The following is a 24,668-nucleotide window of genomic DNA, read 5'->3' on the forward strand; positions in this document are numbered from 1 at the left end:
GGACATGATACTGGACATTATAGTAGACATGATGGTGGACATGATACTGGACATTATAGTAGATATGATGGTGGACATGATACTGGACATTATACTGGACATGATACTAGACATGATACTTGACATGATACTTGACATGATACTGGACATGAAAATGGGGATGACCTTGGCCATGTTAGTGGACATGATACTGGACATTATAGTAGACATGATGGTGGACATGATACTGGACATTATAGTAGACATGATGGTGGACATGATACTGGACATGATAGTGGACATTTTAGTAGATATGATGGTGTACATGATACTGGACATGATAATGGATATGATAGTGGGCATGACAGTGGCCATGATACTGGACATGATGGTGGACACGATACTGGACATGACCTTGGACATGACACTGGACATGATAGTGGGCATGACACAGGACATGATAGTAGACATGATGCTGGACATGATACTGGACATGACACTGGACATGACACTGGACATGACCTTGGACATGTTAGTGGACATGATACTAGACATGATAGTGGGCATGACACAGGACAGGATAGTAGACATGATACTGGACATGATACTGGGCATGACCTTGGACATGATACTAGACATGATACTGGCCATGACAGTGGACATGACACCAAAATGATAGTGGGCATGATAGTGGACAAGATGCCTGACATGATAGTGAACATGATAGTGGAAATGATACTGGACATAACACTGGACATGATAGTGGAAATGACACAACATGATAGTGGACATGACACTTCCTGAAAAATCGAAGATTGGTTTCCTCCAAACTCCTTCCTACATCATCTCCAGCAACTAATTCCTGTGTCTGCTTCTCTCCATGTGTACTTTTCTTTAGTGTTGATCACATTCTGTATATTTCTTATGCTGTGTATGTTGAAATTGCTGCAAATATATATATATATACACATATATACATATATATATATATATAGAGTGTTCACAGTCCACATGAGAAATGCAAGAAGAAGATCCTGCAGGAGGAAACATGATTGGCTTTTTGACATGCGGGAGGAAAGTTGAGATGAGAAAATGATTGGAAAAGATGTAAATAATGTTTCAATTCCAACTCAAACTGTTCATATTTGTGTCTGCAACACATACATACTACACATGACTCAGCAGTACTTCACCTAGTACCACCTCAGGACTAGTACCACCTCAGATCTAGTACCACCTCAGAACTAGTACCATCTCAGACCTAGTACCACCTCAGGACTAGTACCACCTCAGATCTAGTACCACCTCAGACCTAGTACCATCTCAGGACTAGTACCATCTCAGACCTAGTACCATCTCAGGACTAGTACCATCTCAGACCTAGTACCACCGCAGGACTAGTACCATCTCAGAACTAGTACCATCTCAGACCTAGTACCACCTCAGGACTACTACCACCTCAGAACTAGTACCATCTCAGACCTAGTACCACCTCAGGACTAGTACCACCTCAGACCTAGTACCACCTCAGGACTAGTACCACCTCAGATCTAGTACCACTTCAGACCTAGTACCACCTCAGATCTAGTACCACCTCAGAACTAGTACCACCTCAGGACTAGTACCACCTCAGGACTAGTACCACCTCAGATCTAGTACCACCTCAGAACTAGTACCATCTCAGAACTAGTACCATCTCAGACCTAGTACCACCTCAGGACTAGTACCATCTCAGAACTAGTACCATCTCAGACCTAGTACCACCTCAGGACTACTACCACCTCAGAACTAGTACCATCTCAGACCTAGTACCATCTCAGGACTACTACCACCTCAGAACTAGTACCATCTCAGACCTAGTACCATCTCAGACCTAGTACCACCTCAGAACTAGTACCACCTCAGGTCTAGTACCACCTCAGAACTAGTACCACCTCAGACCTAGTACCACCTCAGATCTGGTACCACCTCAGATCTAGTACCACCTCAGGTCTATAACCACCTCAGGTCTAGAACCACCACAGCACTAGTACCAACTCAGATCTAGTACCACCTCAGTCCTAGTACCACCTCAGGTCTATAACCACCTCAGGTCTAGAACCACCTCAGATCTAGTACCACCTCAGACCTAGTACCACCTCAGGTCTAGAACTACCTTAGCAATAGTACCATCTCAGTTCTAGTACCACCTCAGAACTAGTACCACCTCAGACCAAGTACCACCTCAGGTCTAGAACCAAAACAATCTCTGAAGGATATCACCACATGAGCTCAGGAACACTTCATAAAACCACTGTCACTAAATACAGTTGGTCGCTACATCTGTAAGTGCAAGTTAAAGCTCTACTATGCAAAGCGAAAGCCATTTATCAACAACATCCAGAAACGCCGCCGGCTTCTCTGGGCCCGAGATCATCTAAGATGGACTGATGCAAAGTGGAAAAGTGTTCTGTGGTCTGACGAGTCCACATTTCAAATTGTTTTTGGAAATATTCGACACGGTGTCATCCGGACCAAAGGGGAAGCGAACCATCCAGACTGTTATGGAAGCAAAGTGTAAAAGCCAGCATGTGTGATGGTATGGGGGTGCATTAGTGCCCAAGGCATGGGTAACTTACACATCTGTGAAGGCACCATTAATGCTGAAAGGTACATACAGGTTTTGGAACAACATATGCTGCCATCTTTTTAATGGACGCCCCTGCTTATTTCAGCAAGACAATGCCAAGCCACGTGGTACAACAGTGTGGCTTTGTAAAACAAGAGTGCGGGTACTTTCTTGGCCCGCCTGCAGTCCAGACCTGTCTCCCATGGGAAATGTTTATGAAGCGTAAAATAGGACAGCGGAGACCCCGGACTGTTGAAGGACTGAAGCTCTACATAAAACAAGAATGGGAAAGAATTCCACTTTCAAAGCTTCAACAATTAGTTTCCTCAGTTCCCAAACGTTTATTGAGTGTTGTTCAAAGAAAAGGTGATGTAACACAGTGGTGAACATGCCCTTTCCCAACTACTTTGGCACGTGTTGCAGCCATGAAATTCTAAGTTATTTATTATTTGCAAAAAATGAAAATCAAGTTTATGAGTTTGAACATTAAATATGTTGTCTTTGTAGCATATTCAACTGAATATGGCTTGAAAAGGATTTGCAAATCATTGCATTCTGTTTATATTTACATCTAACACAATTTCCCAACTCATATGGAAACGGGGTTTGTACTATCTACATCTATATCCTGTATCTCTACTAGGGTTGTCCCGATACTAATATTTTGGTACCGGTACCAAAATGTATTTCAACAATTAGTTTCCTCAGTTCCCAAACGTTTATTGAGTGTTGTTCAAAGAAAAGGTGATGTAACACAGTGGTGAACATGCCCTTTCCCAACTACTTAGGCACGTGTTGCAGCCATGAAATTCTAAGTTAATTATTATTCGCGAATATATTTTATTTATCATTTATTCATTTATATATGAATAAATGACCTCAATTAATCCAACCTTTTGTCGTGACCGCACTTAAACTTGGAAGAAGTCAGTTCCTATTGTTGCACGGTGCAGAGATGAGAGATGAGAGGCCATTTTTTACATTTCGGAACAAACTCAAATGGAACTTTGGATAAAATTGAGGTCATTTCCTGGCACGGCAGCAACAAATTGGGCTATTTTGCTCTCAAATGTGTCATCTGCAAGCCTGTGATTGATGAGGATGAAGCAGCACACAAACACAAGATGGCTGCACGTGTTTGTTTACCTCGTCGGTGTTGTAGATGATCTGCAGGCCCGAGCAGATCATCTCCACCAGGTAGAGCAGGAACAGAGACACGGCGTCGATCTGCAGACGGCAGAAGGAAGACAAGTCGTTTGTAGCGGAGGACAGGAAGCAAGGAAAGTAAGAGATGTCCCAAGTCAGACCGCACGCTCTTTTTAAATGTGCAATAAAAGATAAAAAGAGGTGAAATGTCACCAGAACAAGATAAAATGTTGCTGTTTTTTCCCTTTAAAACTGAAAAATAATAATGAATCAAAATCAATGTTGTTATGAATTATTGACCTATTAAATTCTACAATTACTTCACATCAAATATTACTCTTTGAAATGTTTTTGGGGGGGAAATTAAATATGCATATTTGGTGTTTGCCATGAAAAAACATTTAGTTTGACAAAAAGTGCACAAATCATCAAGAAATATCAATGTTTGTATGTTTTTTTATTGACAGAGGGGCAGTATAGAGGGGCGGTATAGCTCGGTTGGTAGAGTGGCCGTGCCAGCAACTTGAGGGTTGCAGGTTCGATTCCCGGTTTCGCCAATCCTAGCCACTGCCGTAGTGTCCTTGGGCAAGACACTTTACCCACCTGCTCCCAGTGCCACCCACACTGCTTTGAATGTAATTTAGGTATTGGTTTTCACTATGTAAAAGCGCTTTGAGTCACTAGAGAAAAAGCGCTATATAAATATGATTCACTTCACAGAGAGTTCATGTAGAGTTTTAAATAAATATTATATGAATTATTTTTTGTTAACACTTTTATGAGTGAGACACTTATGGATCCCCAATAATTTTACTTTTTTTTTTTTTTTAACTGTCATTGACTGAAAAAAATATTGAATTCAATCAATGTTATGAATTATTGACCTTTTTAAAATTCCAATTATTTTGCAGCAAATATTACCATTTATTTATATTTTGAAGAAAATATTTAATATTTTTTATGTTTGCATTATATTATATATGACAAAAAAGGCAGAGAACAAATTAAAAACAAATTAAAATACTTATAATAAAAATGTATAGTTGACGGATAAATCTGTAGTTGATCAAGAGACGTAGAAATAAAAAATTTAAAAAAATTGTGTGACTTATTAACACTTGGAATCTGTAATCATTTCTGTCTTTTTTTTAACCCTCCGCCCCAAAAAAATAATAATAAATCAAAATCCATGTTGTTATGAATTATTGACCTTTTTAAGGCTCCAATTACTTTGCAGGAAATATTACCATTTTATTTAATTTTGGAGGAAAATATTAAATATTTCGTATGTTTGCCATAAAAAAGCAAAGTTTTATATGACAAAAAAGGCATAGAACAAGCAAAAAAAAAAACAACATAAAAATTATAATAAAAATGTATAGTTGACGGACAGATCTTGTGTTGATCAAAAGATTTAGAAATTGAAATTAATAAAATAAATACAATAATTGTGTGACTTATTTTTAACACTTATGAGTTGTCCCTTTTGGAATCTGTAATAATTTTAGTGTTTTTTTAATAAAAATGTGTGCCCAAAATATATTAATAAATCAAAATAGATTTTATGAATTATTAACCTATTAAATACTACAATTACTTCACATCAAATATTACTCTTTGAAATGTGTTTTGGGGGGAAATTAAATACGCATAATTTGTGTTTGCTATGAAAAAACAACATTTTGTTTGACAAAAAGTGCACAAAACCAACAAAAAATATCAACGTTTATATATTTTTTAATTGAAAGAGAGACCTGAAGTTCATGTAGAGTTTTAAATAAATATTGTATTAATTATTTTTTGTTAACACTTTTATGAGTGAGACCCTTATGGATCCCCAATAATTTTACAGTTTTTTTTTTTAACTGTCATTGACTGAAAAACAATATTAAATCCTAATCAATGTTATGAATTATTGACCTTTTTAAAACTCCAATTACTTTGCAGCAAATATTACCATTTTATTTATTTTTGGAAGAAAATATTAATATTTTTTATGTTTGCATTAAAAAAAACAAAGTTATATATGACAAAAAAGGCAGAGAACAAATAAAAAAATAAATAAACAAACATACTAATAATAAAATTGTATAATTGACGGACAGATCTGTAGTTGATCAAGATCTGTAGAAATAAAAAAAGAAAACAAATTGTGTGACCTATTTTTAACACTTTTGGAATCTGTAATAATTTGTGTCTTTTTTTTTTAACCGTCCGCCCCCAAAAAATAATAATAAATCAAAATCAATGTTGTTATGAATCATTAACCTTTTTAAGGCTCCAATTAATTTGCAGGAAATATTACCATTTAATTTAATTTTGGAGGAAAATATTAAATATTTCGTTTGTTTGCCATAAAAAAGCAAAGTTTTATATGACAAAAAAGGCATAGAACAAGCAAAAAAAAACAACAACATAAAAATAATTATAATAAAAATGTATAGTTGACGGACAGATCTTGTGTTGATCAAAAGATTTAGAAATTGAAATTAAAAAAATAAATTAAATAATTGTGTGACTTATTTTTAACACTTATGAGTTGTCCCTTTTGGAATCTGTAATAATTTTAGTGTTTTTTTTTTATAAAAATGTGTGCCCAAAATATATTAATAAATCAAAATAGATTTTATGAATTATTGACGTATTAAATGCTACAATTACTTCACATCAAATATTACTCTTTGAAATGTTTTTTGGGGGGGAAATTAAATACGCATATTTTGTGTTTGCTATGAAAAAAAGTTTGGCAAAAAATGCACAAAACAAACAAAAAAATCTCAAAGTTTATATATATTTTTTTAATGACAGAGACCTGACGTTCATGTAGAGTTTAAAAAATAATAATAATAATAATATATATATATTTTTTTTAACGCTTTTATGAGTGGGACCTTTATGGATCCCCCAATAAATTTACTGTTTTTTTTTTTTTATTACTGTCATTGCCTGAATAAAATAATATTGAATCAAAATAAATGTTATGAATTATTGACCTTTTTAAGGCTCCAATTACTTTGCAGCAAATATCACCATTTTATTTATTTTTGGAAGAAAATGTTGAATATTTTGTATGTTTGCATTAAAAACAAAACAAAGTTTTACATGACAAAAAAGACAGAGAACAAACAAAAAAATACACATGAAAATAACTATACTAAACTACGGATACATCTGTAGTTGATCAAGAGATGTAGAAATTAAAAATAAAAAAACAATTCTGTGACTTATTTTTAACACTTAAGAGTCAGGCCTTTTGGAATCTGTAATAATTTTAGTATTGTTTTTTCCCTTTGTTTTTTTAACTATCTGCCCCAAAAATAATAATAAATCAAAATCAATGTTGTTATGAATCATTGACCTTTTTAAGGCTCCAATTAATTTGCATCCAACATTACCATTTTACATAATTTTCCAAAAAATATTGAATATTTTGTATGTTTGCCATAATAAAACAAAGTTTTATATGAGAACAAAGACAGAGAACAATAAAAAAAAAAAAAAACACATAAAAAATAATTATAACAAAAAATTATAGTTGACGGATAAATCTGTAGTTGATCAAGAGATTTAGAAATTGAACGTAAAAAAAATAAAATAAAATAAAAGGTGGCGACTTGTCCAGGGTGTACCCCGCCTTCCGCCCGATTGTAGCTGAGATAGGCGCCAGCGCCCCCCGCGACCCTGAAAGGGAATAAGCGGTAGAAAATGGATGGATGGATTACCATTTTATTTATTTTTGGAAGAAAATATTGAATATGTTGTATGTTTGCCATAAAAAAACTAAAGTTTTATATGACAAAAAAAGGCATAAATCAAACAAAACAAAACAAAACATGAAAATAACTATAATACAAATGTATAGTTGACGGATAGATCTGTAGTTGATCAAGACAGTTAGAAAAAAATAAAAAATAAAAAAAATACAAATTGAGTGAGTTATTTGTAACACTTTTTGGAAACTGTAATAATTTTAGCCTTTTTTTTATTTTTTTAACTGCCCTAAAAATAATAATAAATCAAAATTAATGTTGTTATGAATCACTGTACAGATCCATCAGGCTCCCATTACCTCACATCAAATATTCCACTTTGAAATGTTTTATGTGGAATATTTTGCGTATAAACATTGCAACATTACCTTTTTGAAGCTGAATGTACTGAGGATGAACTACTATTTCTAGAAGCCAGCACGAAGGAAAAGTGAGACGTTGGAGCAGACGTAAGCCGTAAGTGAGGTGAAAGGGACTCAAACGCTATAAATGTGGAATTTGGAGCCGAGCTACTTGGACATACATGGAGTGCTTGACCAAATAAACTGGAAAAAATATCAACATTTCCAAAAAAGTTCAAGTTAACTTTTTGGGACCAAACTAGAAGGGAGCCCTAAGGGTTAAAAAAAAAATGCTTTAACGCTTCAGTGTGCGGCTCTCAGTTTGGACACCCCTGCATGAATGTGGCGTGGAAGGAGACCTGCAGGTGGTGATACTGGCTGTAGTCCTGGATCTCATCGCCCGTGTCCACGTGGAACATGGAGTGGAGACACTTGGAGGGGCTGGGGTCCTGTTTGAACTGTTCCACCTGGAAACATCCACACATTACACTTTTAAGACAGACAGGTCGAGTAACACAGCAGCTTGAGAAAAATAAAGGACTATTAAATGTTTAGACCTCACCTAACCCTGAGTTTCTCTTTCATCGCGATAGAAGATCGGATTTTAAACAACCCATGAAAAATAGACTACAAAAACCTTTATTACTCGCTCACTATTATGTTAGATCCACTATGGACTGGACTCTCACTATTATGTTAGATCCACTATGGACTGAACTCTCACTATTATGTTAGATCCACTATGGACTGGACTCTCACTATTATGTTAGATCCACTATGGACTGGACTCTCACTATCATGTAAGATCCACTATGGACTGGACTCCCACTATTATGTTGGATCCACTATGGACTGGACTCTCACTATCATGTTAGATCCACTATGGACTGGACTCTCACTATTATGCTGAATCCACTATGGACTGGACTCTCATTATTATGTTAGATCCACTATGGACTGGACTCTCACACTATTATGTTAGATCCACTATGGACTGGACTCTCACTATTATGTTAGATCCACTATGGACTGGACTCTCACTATTATGTTTGATCCACTATGGACTGGACTCTCACTATTATGTTAGATCCACTATGGACAGGACTCTCACTATTATGTTAGATCCACTATGGACTGGACTCTCACTATTATGTTAGATCCACTATGGACTGGACTCTCACTATTATGTTAGATCCACTATGGACTGGACTCTCACTATTATGTTAGATCCACTATGGACTGGACTCTTACTATTATGTTAGATCCATTATGGACTGGTCTCTCACTATTATGTTAGATCCACTATGGACTGGACTCTCACTATTATGTTAGATCCACTATGGACTGGACTCTTACTATTATGTTAGATCCACTATGGACTGGACTCTCACTATTATGTTAGATCCACTATGGACTGGACTCTCACTATTATGTTAGATCCACTATGGACTGGACTCTCACTATTATGTTAGATCCACTATGGACTGGACTCTCACTATTATGTTAGATCCACTATGTATCGCACATGATATCACACACAAGTAAACAAGCTGCAGGTCTGATTGTATCGTTTGTGTACTAAATGTGTCAGTAACTTGTGTGCTAAATGTGTCAGTAACTTGTGTGCTAAATGTGTCAGTAACTTGTGTGCTAAATGTGTCAGTAACTTGTGTGCTAAATGTGTCAGTAACTTGTGTGCTAAATGTGTCAGTAACTTGTGTGCTAAATGTGTCAGTAACTTGTGTGCTAAATGTGTCAGTAACTTGTGTGCTAAATGTGTCAGTAACTTGTGTGCTAAATGTGTCAGTAACTTGTGTGCTAAATGTGTCAGTAACTTGTGTGCTAAATGTGTCAGTAACTTGTGTGCTAAATGTGTCAGTAACGTGTGTGCTAAATGTGTCAGTAACTTGTGTGCTAAATGTGTCAGTAACTTGTGTGCTAAATGTGTCAGTAACTTGTGTGCTAAATGTGTCAGTAACTTGTGTGCTAAATGTGTCAGTAACTTGTGTGCTAAATGTGTCAGTAACTTGTGTGCTAAATGTGTCAGTAACTTGTGTGCTAAAGGTGTCAGGAACTTGTGTGCTAAAGGTGTCAGGAACTTGTGTGCTAAATGTGTCAGTAACCTGTGTGCTAAATGTGTCAGTAACTTGTGTGCTAAATATGTCAGTAACTTGTGTGCTAAATGTGTCAGGAACTTGTGTGCTAAATGTGTCAGTAACTTGTGTGCTAAATGTGTCAGGAACTTGTGTGCTAATAAATGTGTCAGTAACTTGTGTGCTAAATGTGTCAGTAATTTGTGTGCTAAATGTGTCAGGAACTTGTGTGCTAAATGTGTCAGTAACTTGTGTGCTAAAGGTGTCAGGAACTTGTGTGCTAAAGGTGTCAGGAACTTGTGTGCTAAATGTGTCAGTAACCTGTGTGCTAAATGTGTCAGTAACTTGTGTGCTAAATATGTCAGTAACTTGTGTGCTAAATGTGTCAGGAACTTGTGTGCTAAATGTGTCAGTAACTTGTGTGCTAAATGTGTCAGGAACTTGTGTGCTAATAAATGTGTCAGTAACTTGTGTGCTAAATGTGTCAGTAATTTGTGTGCTAAATGTGTCAGGAACTTGTGTGCTAAATGTGTCAGTAACTTGTGTGCTAAATGTGTCAGTAACTTGTGTGCTTAATGTGTTAGTAACTTGTGTGCTAAATGTGTCAGTAATTTGTGTGCTAAATGTGTCAGGAACTTGTGTGCTAAATGTGTCAGTAACTTGTGTGCTAAATGTGTCAGTAACTTGTGTGCTTAATGTGTTAGTAACTTGTGTGCTAAATGTGTTAGTAACTTGTTTGCTAAATGTGTTAGTAACTTGTGTGCTAAATGTGTCAGTAACTTGTGTGCTAAACGTGTCAGTAACGTGTGTGCTAAATGTGTCAGTAACTTGTGTGCTAAATGTGTCAGTAACATGTGTGCTAAACGTGTCAGTAACTTGTGTGCTAAATGTGTCAGTAACCTGTGTGCTAAATGTGTCAGTAACTTGTGTGCTAAATGTGTTAGTAACTTGTGTGCTAAATGTGTCAGTAACTTGTGTGCTAAATGTGTCAGTAACTTGTGTGCTAAATGTGTCAGTAACTTGTGTGCTAAATGTGTCAGTAACTTGTGTGCTAAATGTGTCAGTAATTTGTGTGCTAAATGTGTCAGTAACTTGTGTGCTAAATGTGTTAGTAACTTGTGTGCTAAATGTGTCAGGAACGTGTGTGCTAAATGTGTCAGTAGCTTGTGTGCTAAATGTGTTAGTAACTTGTGTGCTAAATGTGTCAGTAACTTGTGTGCTAAATGTGTCAGTAACTTGTGTGCTAAATGTGTCAGTAACTTGTGTGCTAAATGTGTCAGTAACTTGTGTGCTAAATGTGTCAGTAACTTGTGTGCTAAATGTGTCAGTAACTTGTGTGCTAAATGTGTCAGTAACTTGTGTGCTAAATGTGTCAGTAACTTGTGTGCTAAATGTGTCAGTAACTTGTGTGCTAAATGTGTCAGTAACTTGTGTGCTAAATGTGTTAGTAACTTGTGTGCTAAATGTGTCAGTAACTTGTGTGCTAAATGTGTCAGGAACTTGTGTGCTAAATGTGTCAGTAACTTGTGTGCTAAATGTGTCAGTAACTTGTGTGCTAAATGTGTTAGTAACTTGTGTGCTAAATGTGTCAGTAACTTGTGTGCTAAATGTGTCAGTAACTTGTGTGCTAAATGTGTCAGTAACTTGTGTGCTTAATGTGTCAGTAACTTGTGTGCTAAATGTGTTAGTAACTTGTGTGCTAAATGTGTCAGTAACTTGTGTGCTAAATGTGTCAGTAACTTGTGTGCTAAATGTGTCAGTAACTTGTGTGCTAAATGTGTCAGTAACTTGTGTGCTAAATGTGTCAGTAACTTGTGTGCTAAATGTGTCAGTAACTTGTGTGCTAAATGTGTCAGTAACTTGTGTGCTAAATGTGTCAGTAACTTGTGTGCTAAATGTGTCAGTAACTTGTGTGCTAAATGTGTCAGTAACTTGTGTGCTAAATGTGTTAGTAACTTGTGTGCTAAATGTGTTAGTAACTTGTGTGCTAAATGTGTCAGGAACTTGTGTGCTAAATGTGTCAGTAACTTGTGTGCTAAATGTGTCAGTAACTTGTGTGCTAAATGTGTCAGTAACTTGTGTGCTAATAAATGTGTCAGTAACTTGTGTGCTAAATGTGTCAGTAACTTGTGTGCTAAATGTGTCAGGAACTTGTGTGCTAATAAATGTGTCAGTAACTTGTGTGCTAAATGTGTCAGTAACTTGTGTGCTAAATGTGTCAGTAACTTGTGTGCTAAATGTGTCAGTAACTTGTGTGCTAAATGTGTCAGTAACGTGTGTGCTAAATGTGTCAGTAACTTGTGTGCTAAATGTGTCAGTAACTTGTGTGCTAAATGTGTCAGTAACTTGTGTGCTAAATGTGTCAGTAACTTGTGTGCTAAATGTGTCAGTAACTTGTGTGCTAAATGTGTCAGTAACTTGTGTGCTAAATGTGTCAGTAACTTGTGTGCTAAAGGTGTCAGGAACTTGTGTGCTAAAGGTGTCAGGAACTTGTGTGCTAAATGTGTCAGTAACCTGTGTGCTAAATGTGTCAGTAACTTGTGTGCTAAATATGTCAGTAACTTGTGTGCTAAATGTGTCAGGAACTTGTGTGCTAAATGTGTCAGTAACTTGTGTGCTAAATGTGTCAGGAACTTGTGTGCTAATAAATGTGTCAGTAACTTGTGTGCTAAATGTGTCAGTAATTTGTGTGCTAAATGTGTCAGGAACTTGTGTGCTAAATGTGTCAGTAACTTGTGTGCTAAAGGTGTCAGGAACTTGTGTGCTAAAGGTGTCAGGAACTTGTGTGCTAAATGTGTCAGTAACCTGTGTGCTAAATGTGTCAGTAACTTGTGTGCTAAATATGTCAGTAACTTGTGTGCTAAATGTGTCAGGAACTTGTGTGCTAAATGTGTCAGTAACTTGTGTGCTAAATGTGTCAGGAACTTGTGTGCTAATAAATGTGTCAGTAACTTGTGTGCTAAATGTGTCAGTAATTTGTGTGCTAAATGTGTCAGGAACTTGTGTGCTAAATGTGTCAGTAACTTGTGTGCTAAATGTGTCAGTAACTTGTGTGCTTAATGTGTTAGTAACTTGTGTGCTAAATGTGTCAGTAATTTGTGTGCTAAATGTGTCAGGAACTTGTGTGCTAAATGTGTCAGTAACTTGTGTGCTAAATGTGTCAGTAACTTGTGTGCTTAATGTGTTAGTAACTTGTGTGCTAAATGTGTTAGTAACTTGTTTGCTAAATGTGTTAGTAACTTGTGTGCTAAATGTGTCAGTAACTTGTGTGCTAAACGTGTCAGTAACGTGTGTGCTAAATGTGTCAGTAACTTGTGTGCTAAATGTGTCAGTAACATGTGTGCTAAACGTGTCAGTAACTTGTGTGCTAAATGTGTCAGTAACCTGTGTGCTAAATGTGTCAGTAACTTGTGTGCTAAATGTGTTAGTAACTTGTGTGCTAAATGTGTCAGTAACTTGTGTGCTAAATGTGTCAGTAACTTGTGTGCTAAATGTGTCAGTAACTTGTGTGCTAAATGTGTCAGTAACTTGTGTGCTAAATGTGTCAGTAATTTGTGTGCTAAATGTGTCAGTAACTTGTGTGCTAAATGTGTTAGTAACTTGTGTGCTAAATGTGTCAGGAACGTGTGTGCTAAATGTGTCAGTAGCTTGTGTGCTAAATGTGTTAGTAACTTGTGTGCTAAATGTGTCAGTAACTTGTGTGCTAAATGTGTCAGTAACTTGTGTGCTAAATGTGTCAGTAACTTGTGTGCTAAATGTGTCAGTAACTTGTGTGCTAAATGTGTCAGTAACTTGTGTGCTAAATGTGTCAGTAACTTGTGTGCTAAATGTGTCAGTAACTTGTGTGCTAAATGTGTCAGTAACTTGTGTGCTAAATGTGTCAGTAACTTGTGTGCTAAATGTGTCAGGAACTTGTGTGCTAATAAATGTGTCAGTAACTTGTGTGCTAAATGTGTCAGTAACTTGTGTGCTAAATGTGTCAGTAATTTGTGTGCTAAATGTGTCAGGAACTTGTGTGCTAAATGTGTCAGTAACTTGTGTGCTAAATGTGTCAGTAACTTGTGTGCTTAATGTGTTAGTAACTTGTGTGCTAAATGTGTTAGTAACTTGTTTGCTAAATGTGTTAGTAACTTGTGTGCTAAATGTGTCAGTAACTTGTGTGCTAAACGTGTCAGTAACGTGTGTGCTAAATGTGTCAGTAACTTGTGTGCTAAATGTGTCAGTAACATGTGTGCTAAACGTGTCAGTAACTTGTGTGCTAAATGTGTCAGTAACCTGTGTGCTAAATGTGTCAGTAACTTGTGTGCTAAATGTGTTAGTAACTTGTGTGCTAAATGTGTCAGTAACTTGTGTGCTAAATGTGTCAGTAACTTGTGTGCTAAATGTGTCAGTAACTTGTGTGCTAAATGTGTCAGTAATTTGTGTGCTAAATGTGTCAGTAACTTGTGTGCTAAATGTGTTAGTAACTTGTGTGCTAAATGTGTCAGGAACGTGTGTGCTAAATGTGTCAGTAGCTTGTGTGCTAAATGTGTTAGTAACTTGTGTGCTAAATGTGTCAGTAACTTGTGTGCTAAATGTGTCAGTAACTTGTGTGCTAAATGTGTCAGTAACTTGTGTGCTAAATGTGTCAGTAACTTGTGTGCTAAATGTGTCAGTAACTTGTGTGCTAAATGTGTCAGTAACTTGTGTGCTAAATGTGTCAGTAACTTGTGTGCTAAATGTGTCAGTAACTTGTGTGCTAAATGTGTCAGTAACTTGTGTGCTAAATGTGTCAGTAACTTGTGTGCTAAATGTGTTAGTAACTTGTGTGCTAAATGTGTCAGTAACTTGTGTGCTAAATGTGTCAGGAACTTGTGTGCTAAATGTGTCAGTAACTTGTGTGCTAAATGTGTCAGTAACTTGTGTGCTAAATGTGTTAGTAACTTGTGTGCTAAATGTGTCAGTAACTTGTGTGCTAAATGTGTCAGTAACTTGTGTGCTAAATGTGTCAGTAACTTGTGTGCTTAATGTGTCAGTAACTTGTGTGCTAAATGTGTTAGTAACTTGTGTGCTAAATGTGTCAGTAACTTGTGTGCTAAATGTGTCAGTAACTTGTGTGCTAAATGTGTCAGTAACTTGTGTGCTAAATGTGTCAGGAACTTGTGTGCTAAATGTGTCAGTAACTTGTGTGCTAAATGTGTCAGGAACGTGTGCTAAATGTGTCAGTAGCTTGTGTGCTAAATGTGTCAGTAACTTTTGTGCTAAATGTGTCAGTAGCTTGTGTGCTAAATGTGTCAGTAACTTTTGTGCTAAATGTGTTAGTAACTTGTGTGCTAAATGTGTCAGTAACTTGTGTGCTAAATGTGTCAGTAACTTGTGTGCTAAATGTGTCAGTAACATGTGTGCTAAATGTGTCAGTAACTTGTGTGCTAAATGTGTCAGTAACTTGTGTGCTAAATGTGTCAGTAACTTGTGTGCTAAATGTGTCAGTAACTTGTGTGCTATATGTGTCAGTAAATTGTGTGCTAAATGTGTTAGTAACTTGTGTGCTAAATGTGTCAGTAACTTGTGTGCTAAATGTGTCAGTAACTTGTTTGCTAAATGTGTTAGTAGCTTGTTTGCTAAATGTGTTAGTAACTTGTGTGCTAAATGGGTCAGTAACTTGTGTGCTAAATGTGTTAGTAACTTGTGTGCTAAATGTGTCAGGAACTTGTGTGCTAAATGTGTCAGTAACTTGTGTGCTAAATGTGTCAGTAACTTGTGTGCTAAATGTGTCAGTGACTTGTGTGCTAAATGTGTCAGTGACTTGTGTGCTAAATGTGTTAGTAACTTGTGTGCTAAATGTGTCAGGAACTTGTGTGCTAAATGTGTCAGTAACTTGTGTGCTAAATGTGTCAGTAACTTGTGTGCTAAATGTGTTAGTAACTTGTGTGCTAAATGTGTCAGTATCTTGTGTGTTAAATGTGTTAGTAACTTGTGTGCTAAATGTGTCAGGAACTTGTGTGCTAAATGTGTTAGGAACTTGTGTGCTAAATGTGTCAGTAACTTGTGTGCTAAATGTGTTAGTAACTTGTGTGCTAAATGTGTCAGGAACTTGTGTGCTAAATGTGTCAGTAACTTGTGTGCTAAATGTGTCAGGAACTTGTGTGCTAAATGTGTCAGTAACTTGTGTGCTAAATGTGTCAGTAACTTGTGTGCTAAATGTGTCAGTAACTTGTGTGCTAAATGTGTCAGTAACTTGTGTGCTAAATGTGTCAGTAACTTGTGTGCTAAATGTGTCAGTAACTTGTGTGCTAAATGTGTCAGTAACTTGTGTGCTAAATGTGTCAGTAACTTGTGTGCTAAATGTGTCAGTAACTTGTGTGCTAAATGTGTTAGTAACTTGTGTGCTAAATGTGTTAGTAACTTGTGTGCTAAATGTGTCAGGAACTTGTGTGCTAAATGTGTCAGTAACTTGTGTGCTAAATGTGTCAGTAACTTGTGTGCTAAATGTGTCAGTAACTTGTGTGCTAAATGTGTTAGTAACTTGTGTGCTAAATGTGTCAGGAACTTGTGTGCTAAATGTGTCAGTAACTTGTGTGCTAAATGTGTCAGTAACTTGTGTGCTAAATGTGTCAGTAACTTGTGTGCTAAATGTGTCAGTAACTTGTGTGCTAAATGTGTCAGTAACTTGTGTGCTAAATGTGTCAGGAACTTGTGTGCTAAATGTGTCAGTAACTTGTGTGCTAAATGTGTCAGGAACTTGTGTGCTAAATGTGTCAGGAACTTGTGTGCTAAATGTGTCAGGAACTTGTGTGCTAAATGTGTCAGGAACTTGTGTGCTAAATGTGTCAGGAACTTGTGTGCTAAATGTGTCAGTAGCTTGTGTGCTAAATGTGTCAGGAACTTGTGTGCTAAATGTGTCAGGAACTTGTGTGCTAAATGTGTCAGTAACTTGTGTGCTAAATGTGTCAGTAACTTGTGTGCTAAATGTGTCAGTAACTTGTGTGCTAAATGGGTGAGTAACTTGTGTGCTAAATGTGTAAGTAACTTGTGTGCTAAATGTGTCAGGAACTTGTGTGCTAAATGTGTCAGGAACTTGTGTGCTAAATGTGTCAGTAACTTGTGTGCTAAATGTGTCAGTAACTTGTGTGCTAAATGTGTTAGTAACTTGTGTGCTAAATGTGTCAGTAACTTGTGTGCTAAATGTGTCAGTAACTTGTGTGCTAAATGTGTCAGTAACTTGTGTGCTAAATGTGTCAGTAACTTGTGTGCTAAATGTGTTAGTAACTTGTGTGCTAAATGTGTCAGTAACTTGTGTGCTAAATGTGTTAGTAACTTGTGTGCTAAATGTGTCAGTAACGTGTGTGCTAAATGTGTCAGTAACTTGTGTGCTAAATGTGTCAGTAACTTGTGTGCTAAATGTGTCAGTAACTTGTGTGCTAAATGTGTCAGGAACTTGTGTGCTAAATGTGTCAGTAACTTGTGTGCTAAATGTGTCAGTAACTTGTGTGCTAAATGTGTTAGTAACTTGTGTGCTAAATGTGTTAGTAACTTGTGTGCTAAATGTGTCAGTAACTTGTGTGCTAAATGTGTCAGGAACTTGTGTGCTAAATGTGTCAGTAACTTGTGTGCTAAATGTGTCAGTAACTTTTGTGCTAAATGTGTCAGTAACTTGTGTGCTAAATGTGTCAGGAACTTGTGTGCTAAATGTGTCAGGAACTTGTGTGCTAAATGCGTCAGTAATTTGTGTGCTAAATGTGTGAGTAACATGTGTGCTAAATGTGTCAGTAACTTGTGTGCTAAATGTGTCAGTAACTTGTGTGCTAAATGTGTCAGTAATTTGTGTGCTAAATGTGTCAGTAACTTGTGTGCTAAATGTGTCAGTAACTTGTGTGCTAAATGTGTCAGTAACTTGTGTGCTAAACGTGTCAGTAACTTGTGTGCTAAATGTGTCAGTAACTTGTGTGCTAAATGTGTCAGTAACTTGTGTGCTAAATGTGTCAGTAACTTGTGTGCTAAATGTGTCAGTAGCTTGTGTGCTAAATGTGTCAGTAACTTGTGTGCTAAATGTGTCAGTAACTTGTGTGCTAAATGTGTCAGTAACCTGTGTGCTAAATGTGTCAGTAACTTGTGTGCTAAATGTGTCAGTAACTTGTGTGCTAAATGTGTCAGTAACTTGTGTGCTAAATGTGTCAGTAACTTGTGTGCTAAATGTGTCAGTAACTTGTGTGCTAAATGTGTCAGTAACTTGTGTGCTAAATGTGTCAGGAACTTGTGTGCTAAATGTGTCAGGAACTTGTGTGCTAAATGTGTCAGTAACTTGTGTGCTAAATGTGTCAGGAACTTGTGTGCTAAATGTGTCAGTAACTTGTGTGCTAAATGTGTTAGTAACTTGTGTGCTAAATGTGTCAGTAACTTGTGTGCTAAATGTGTCAGTAACTTGTGTGCTAAATGTGTCAGTAACTTGTGTGCTAAATGTGTCAGTAACTTGTGTGCTAAATGTGTCAGTAACTTGTGTGCTAAATGTGTCAGTAACTTGTGTGCTAAATGTGTCAGTAACTTGTGTGCTAAATGTGTCAGGAACTTGTGTGCTAAATGTGTCAGTAACTTGTGTGCTAAATGTGTCTTCTTAAAGGTGCATGAGTGTCCTACATCTTGTTAGAGAAGAAATTTGCATAAAACAAAAGGTGCTTCCTGTAATACAACAAGGGGAACACGGGCCTGAGACGTGTGTGTGTGTGTGTGTGTGTGTGTGTGTGTGTGTGTGTGTGTGTGTGTGGCCACCATGCTTCCTCATAAATAATTGTCTCTTTGTCCCACTTTGTTTCTCCTATCCCTCCATCATCATCATCATCACAGCCAGACTGTGGTTCTCCTCCTGAATCACTCGACCTCCTTGTTTCCCCCCCCTTGACTTCCGGGAGAGACCACATTCTCAGACATATTTGTTGTTGATAAAAATAATAAAAATAAATAACGTCAAAATAGCAAGCGGGGAGGAAAACGTAGCTGCAGATCAGCTGAATTTTAATGTTTACTTTTTTTGTTTATTTCAATTATTGCGCGCTAATTTATTGTCGAACTAAGTTATTTGTATTTTTTTTATATATTTTTTTAAATTATTTTTTAAATTATTTATTCGTTTTTATTTATAAACTTTTCTCTGTATACATACATTTTTTATTGATTTATTTTAGGTTATTTATTTACATTTGTTTATTAGTAACACTTTTGATCTGTCTATACAATAATTTGTTATTTTTCATGATGTAGTTTAGTGTTTTATATTTATTTATTAATGGTTAATTAATTTACTGTAGTTATTTTTTAGTTCAGTTATTTAATATGCATTTAGTATTTTTTATACATTTATAGTATTTAATTATTTTTATTAATAAACATACACATATATATACACACACACACATATATATATACATATATATATATATATATACATATATATACATATATAAATATCGATATACACACACATAAATATATATATATATATATATATACACACACACACACATATATATATATATTTACATACATACATATACACATATATATAAACATACATATATATACATACATACATACATACACATACATTTATAGATATATATATGCGTGGCGCAGTGGGAGAGTGGCCGTGCGCAACCCGGGGGTCCCTGGTTCAAATCCCACCTAGTACCAACCTCGTCACGTCCGTTGTGTCCTGAGCAAGACACTTCACCCTTGCTCCTGATGGGTGCTGGTTGGCGCCTTGCATGGCAGCTCCCTCCATCAGTGTGTGAATGTGTGTGTGAATGGGTAAATGTGGAAGTAGTGTCAAAGCGCTTTGAGTACCTTGAAGGTAGAAAAGCGCTATACAAGTACAACCCATTTATCATTTATATATATATATATATATATACATACATACATACCCATATATATACATATATATATATATATATATATACATATACATACATATGTATGTATATATATATATATATATATATATATATACACATTTATATACACATATATATATACACATATATATATATATATTTATATATATATATACACATATATATATATATATATATATACACATATATATATATACATATATATATATATATATATATACACATATATATATATATATATATATATATATATATATATATATATATATATATATATATATATATATATATATATATACACACACACACACATACATATATATGTGTAATAAGTGCAACACTTACAGTACTGACACTTTTCAGGGCGCAACACGGACGCACCAGAAAGGATAAGAACATGTCTACCACCAAACAAATCTACTCTCGCGTCGCTTGACTTGACGACACAGAGGACCGGGAGTACGACTCACAATAAGACTCAAGCTGTACGCGGACTACTCTAAAGTCAATAACTACCTTGTCTGCCTGTCTCATGTAACAGTAGAGGATGCCTCGCATGCACTTGATGGCCGAGTGTTCCAACTCGTGTGTGCGCCCCAGGTCGTCGTCGATGCGGCTGCAAACAAACATCAATACACACATCAATATCAATATAAACATACATATAAATATCCATATAAATATAAATGGCAGTAAAACCCCGGCTGGTTGCTGAATCCAAGACTTTCAGCCAAGTGGAGGAGAATGCAGATTTACATTTATGGACTATTTGATTCAACTTGCTGCCGGGGTCGGAAATCATTTGAAAAGCACGATGGAGGTCTTTAAATATGATGGACTGCCGTCTAACAGGATTAGCCTCAATGTGCTGACTCCGCCCTTTTCCACATGCTCCGCCCACAAATGTCGTTTGTCACGCTTGTGTTTCGGCTGCGCTTGCAGTCAGCAAAGTGTGTGTGAGTGTGTGTGTTCTTGTATTTCTGCCCTTCTTGAGACATGAAGAAGTGAAGTGAAGTGAATTATATTTATATAGCGCTTTTTCTCTAGTGACTCAAAGCGCTTTACATAGTGAAACCCAATATCTAAGTTACATTTAAACCAGTGTGGGTGGCACTGGGAGCAGGTGGGTAAAGTGTCTTGCCCAAGGACACAACGGCAGTGACTAGGATGGCGGAAGTGGGAATCGAACCTGCAACCCCCAAGTTGCTGGCACGGCCAGGAAAAGTATCTTCCATATGAGGAGGTGTGAAGAAGTGATGACATAAATGATGGTCCCAATAACATTCGTCTAATAGACAATGTCTCACTTGCACCCCTGCTGGTGACATCTATCAAAATCAGGGTGGTCCCAAAAATATTGACTGTCAACATATGAAATAACAAGTGTGTAAAAAAAAAAAGTGTAGTGCTCCCCCTCTGGCCATCCATCCATCCATCCATTTTCTACCGCTTATTCCCTTTTGGGGTCGCGGGGGGCGCTGGCGCCTATCTCAGCTACAATCGGGCGGAAGGCGGGGTACACCCTGGACAAGTCGCCACCCCTCTGGCCAACATATGAAACAAAAAGTGTGTGTAATAAGTTTAAATGAATTAAAAAACAACAACAAGCGTACATAGAGACATACTGTAATAACTTGAAGTAAATTAAGATTAAAAACCAAATACAAACAAAACATTCCAAAAAAAAATAAATAACTAAAAGCAGTCTTTTTCTCACAATGTGTCGACTTTTTTCTTTAAAAATTTTGAACAGTTTCTCATGTTTTTTCTGTTTCTGTAATGTTCTATCTACTCGTAAAATTATGACTTTATTATGTGAAATGATCACTTTTTAATGCAAAATGGTGACATGCAATTCTGACTTTTATTACAATATTGACAATTTTGTTGTTGTTCTTGTTAAGTAAAATTGTGACTTTTGTCAGAGTTTTTATTATCCGTATATTGCCCAAATGTTAGTTTTCTTACAAAAGTGTGACTTTTGTCGAGTAAAATTACGACTCTTTTATAGCTCAGTTGGTAGAGTGGCCGTGCCGGCAACTTGAGGGTTGCAGGTTCGATTCCCGCTTGTGCCATCCTAGTCACTGCCGTTGTGTCCTTGGGCAAGACACTTTACCCACCTGCTCCCAGTGTCACCCACACTGCTTTAAATGTAACTTAGATATGTAAAGCGCTTTGAGTCACTAGAGAAAAGCGCTATATAAATATAATTCACTTCACTTTTCTTAAAATTGCCAACATTTTAACCTTTTCTTATAAAATTGCGACTGTTATTGAGTACAATTCCAACTTTATCATAATACTGCACAAATGTTCAGTTTTTCTTGTAAAACATTGACTTGTATCGAGTAAAATGATGACTTTTATTATAATACTAACAAAATACTAAGGTTTTCTTGTGAAATTCCAACTCCTTTTTCATAACAAGCTTTTTCAAATTACACTTATTTATATATCTAGAGAGGCTGCTCCTAAAGAGGGAGGCATTTTTCTCAGGTCCCCAGATAGTCAGAAATACTTAAATGTGTGTGTGTGTGTGTGACTTTTATTATAATACTAACAAAATACTAAGGTTTTCTTGTGAAATTCCAACTCCTTTTTCATAACAAGCTTTTTCAAATTACACTTATTTATATATCTAGAGAGGCTGCTCCTAAAGAGGGAGGCATTTTTCTCAGGTCCCCAGATAGTCAGAAATACATAAATGTGTGTGTGTGTGTGTGACTTTTATTATAATACTAACAAAATACTAAGGTTTTCTTGTGAAATTCCAACTCCTTTTTCATAACAAGCTTTTTCCAATTACACTTATTTATATATCTAGAGAGGCTGCTCCTAAAGAGGGAGGCATTTTTCTCAGGTCCCCAGATAGTCAGAAATACATAAATGTGTGTTTCTACCCATCCTGAGACATGAAGAAGGAAAAGTATCTTCCATATGAGGAGGTGTGAAGAAGTGATGACATAAATGATGGTCCCAATAACATTGCATCTAATAGACAATGTCTCACTTGCACCCCTGCTGGTCAAAATGAGGGTGGTTCCAAAAATATTGACTGACAACATATGAAATAACAAGTGTGTAAAAAAAAAAAAATGTGTAGTGCTCCCCCTCTGGCCAACATATGAAATAAAAAGTGTGTGTAATAAATTTAAATAAATTAAAAAAATGTACATAGAGACATACTGTAATAACTTGAAGTAAATAAAGAAGATTAAAAAACAATTACGAACAAAAATTTAAAAAATATTTTTCTCACAATTTGTCCACTTTTTTCTTTTAAAATTTTGAACAGTTTCTCATATTCTGTTTCTGTAATGTTCCAATATATTCTCGTCAAATTATTACTTTACTATGTGAAATGATCACTTTTTAATGCAAAATGGCGACATGCAATTCTGACTTTTATCACAATATTGACACATTTTTTGTTGTTCTAATAAAATAGTGACATTTTTTTTAAGTAAAATTATGACTTTTGTCAGAGTTTTTTATTATTCGTATATCGCCCAAATGTTAGTTTTCTTACAAAAGTGTGACTTTTGTCGAGTAACATTACGACACTTTTCATAAAATTGCCAACATTTTAACGTTTTCGTATAAAATTGCGACTATTACTGAGTACAATTCCAACTTCATCATAATACTGCACAAATGTTCAGTTTTTCTTGTAAAATATTGACTTGTATCGAGTAAAGTTATGACAACAAAATACTAAGGTTTTCTTGTGAAATTCCAACTCTTTTTTCACAACAAGCTTTTTTAAATATGTGCATAGTATGTATATATTATTCATGTTGTAAATACACTTCTTTATATATCTAGAAAGGCTGCTCCTAAAGAGGGAGGCATTTTTCTCAGGTCTCTAGATCAGGGGTGCCCACACTTTTTCTGCAGGCGAGCTACTTTTCAATTGACCAACTCGAGGGGATCTACCTCATTTATATATATCATTTATATTTATTTATTTATGAAAGAGACATTTTTGTAAACAAGTTAAATGTGTTTAACGATAATACAAGCATGTGTAACACATATAGATGTCTTTCTTCCACCAAGACAAGAATATAAGTTGGTGTATTACCTGATTCTGATGACTCGCATTGATTGGAATCAGACAGTAATGATGATAACGCCCACATTTTCAAATGGAGGAGAAAAAAAAGTTGTCCTTTCTGTACAATACCACATGAAAGTGGTTGGTTTTTGGCATCTAATTCATCCAGCTTCCATACACTTTACAAGAAAAACATTGCCGGCAAATTCCGTAGCTTGCTTGATTGACATTCACGGCACCCGAGGGTCTTGTGAGATGACGCTGGCTGCTGCCAGTTCATTATTATGAAAAAATGACAGAGAGGAAGGCGAGAAACACTTTTTATTTCAACAGACTCTCGCGCCGTCCCTTCCGTCAAAACTCTAAAGGCCGACTGCACGTTTCCTATCTTCACAATAAAAGCCCTGCTTCATGCTGCCTGCGCTAACAAAATAAGAGTCTGGGAAAGCTGGCGTGCAGCTTTCTGAGGGATCGCTTGTGCACGCCAGTTTTCCCAGACTCTGTATTTAGTTAGCGCAGGCAGCATGAAGCAGGGCTTTTATTGTGAAGATAGGAAATGTGCAGTCGGCCTTTAGAGTTTTGACGGAAGGGACGGCGCGAGAGTCTGTTGAAATAAAAAGTGTTTCTCGCCTTCCTCTCTGTCATTTTTTCATAATAATGAACTGCCAGCAGCCAGCGTCATCTCACAAGACCCTCGGGTGCCGTGAATGTCAATCAAGCAAGCTACGGAATTTGCCGGCAATGTTTTTCTTGTAAAGTGTATGGAAGCTGGATGAATTAGATGCCA

General features: G+C 36.3%; 1 protein-coding gene across 1 annotated transcript in view; it reads right to left on the minus strand.

Moving 5' to 3' along the window:
- LOC133548271 (phosphorylase b kinase regulatory subunit beta-like) overlaps positions 1–24,668 on the minus strand; it is a 77,477-nt gene that overhangs the window by 42,375 nt on the left and 10,434 nt on the right. Inside the window, exons 2-4 of the mRNA XM_061893587.1 lie at positions 20,341–20,440; positions 8,204–8,311; positions 3,734–3,814 (exon numbers count right to left, since the gene is read on the minus strand). Of these exons, the coding sequence (XP_061749571.1) occupies positions 3,734–3,814; positions 8,204–8,311; positions 20,341–20,440 (289 nt within the window). The remainder of the gene's footprint in view (positions 1–3,733; positions 3,815–8,203; positions 8,312–20,340; positions 20,441–24,668) is intronic.

Source organism: Nerophis ophidion, linkage group LG02 (assembly GCF_033978795.1).
Source record: "Nerophis ophidion isolate RoL-2023_Sa linkage group LG02, RoL_Noph_v1.0, whole genome shotgun sequence".
Classification (NCBI taxonomy): domain Eukaryota; kingdom Metazoa; phylum Chordata; class Actinopteri; order Syngnathiformes; family Syngnathidae; genus Nerophis; species Nerophis ophidion.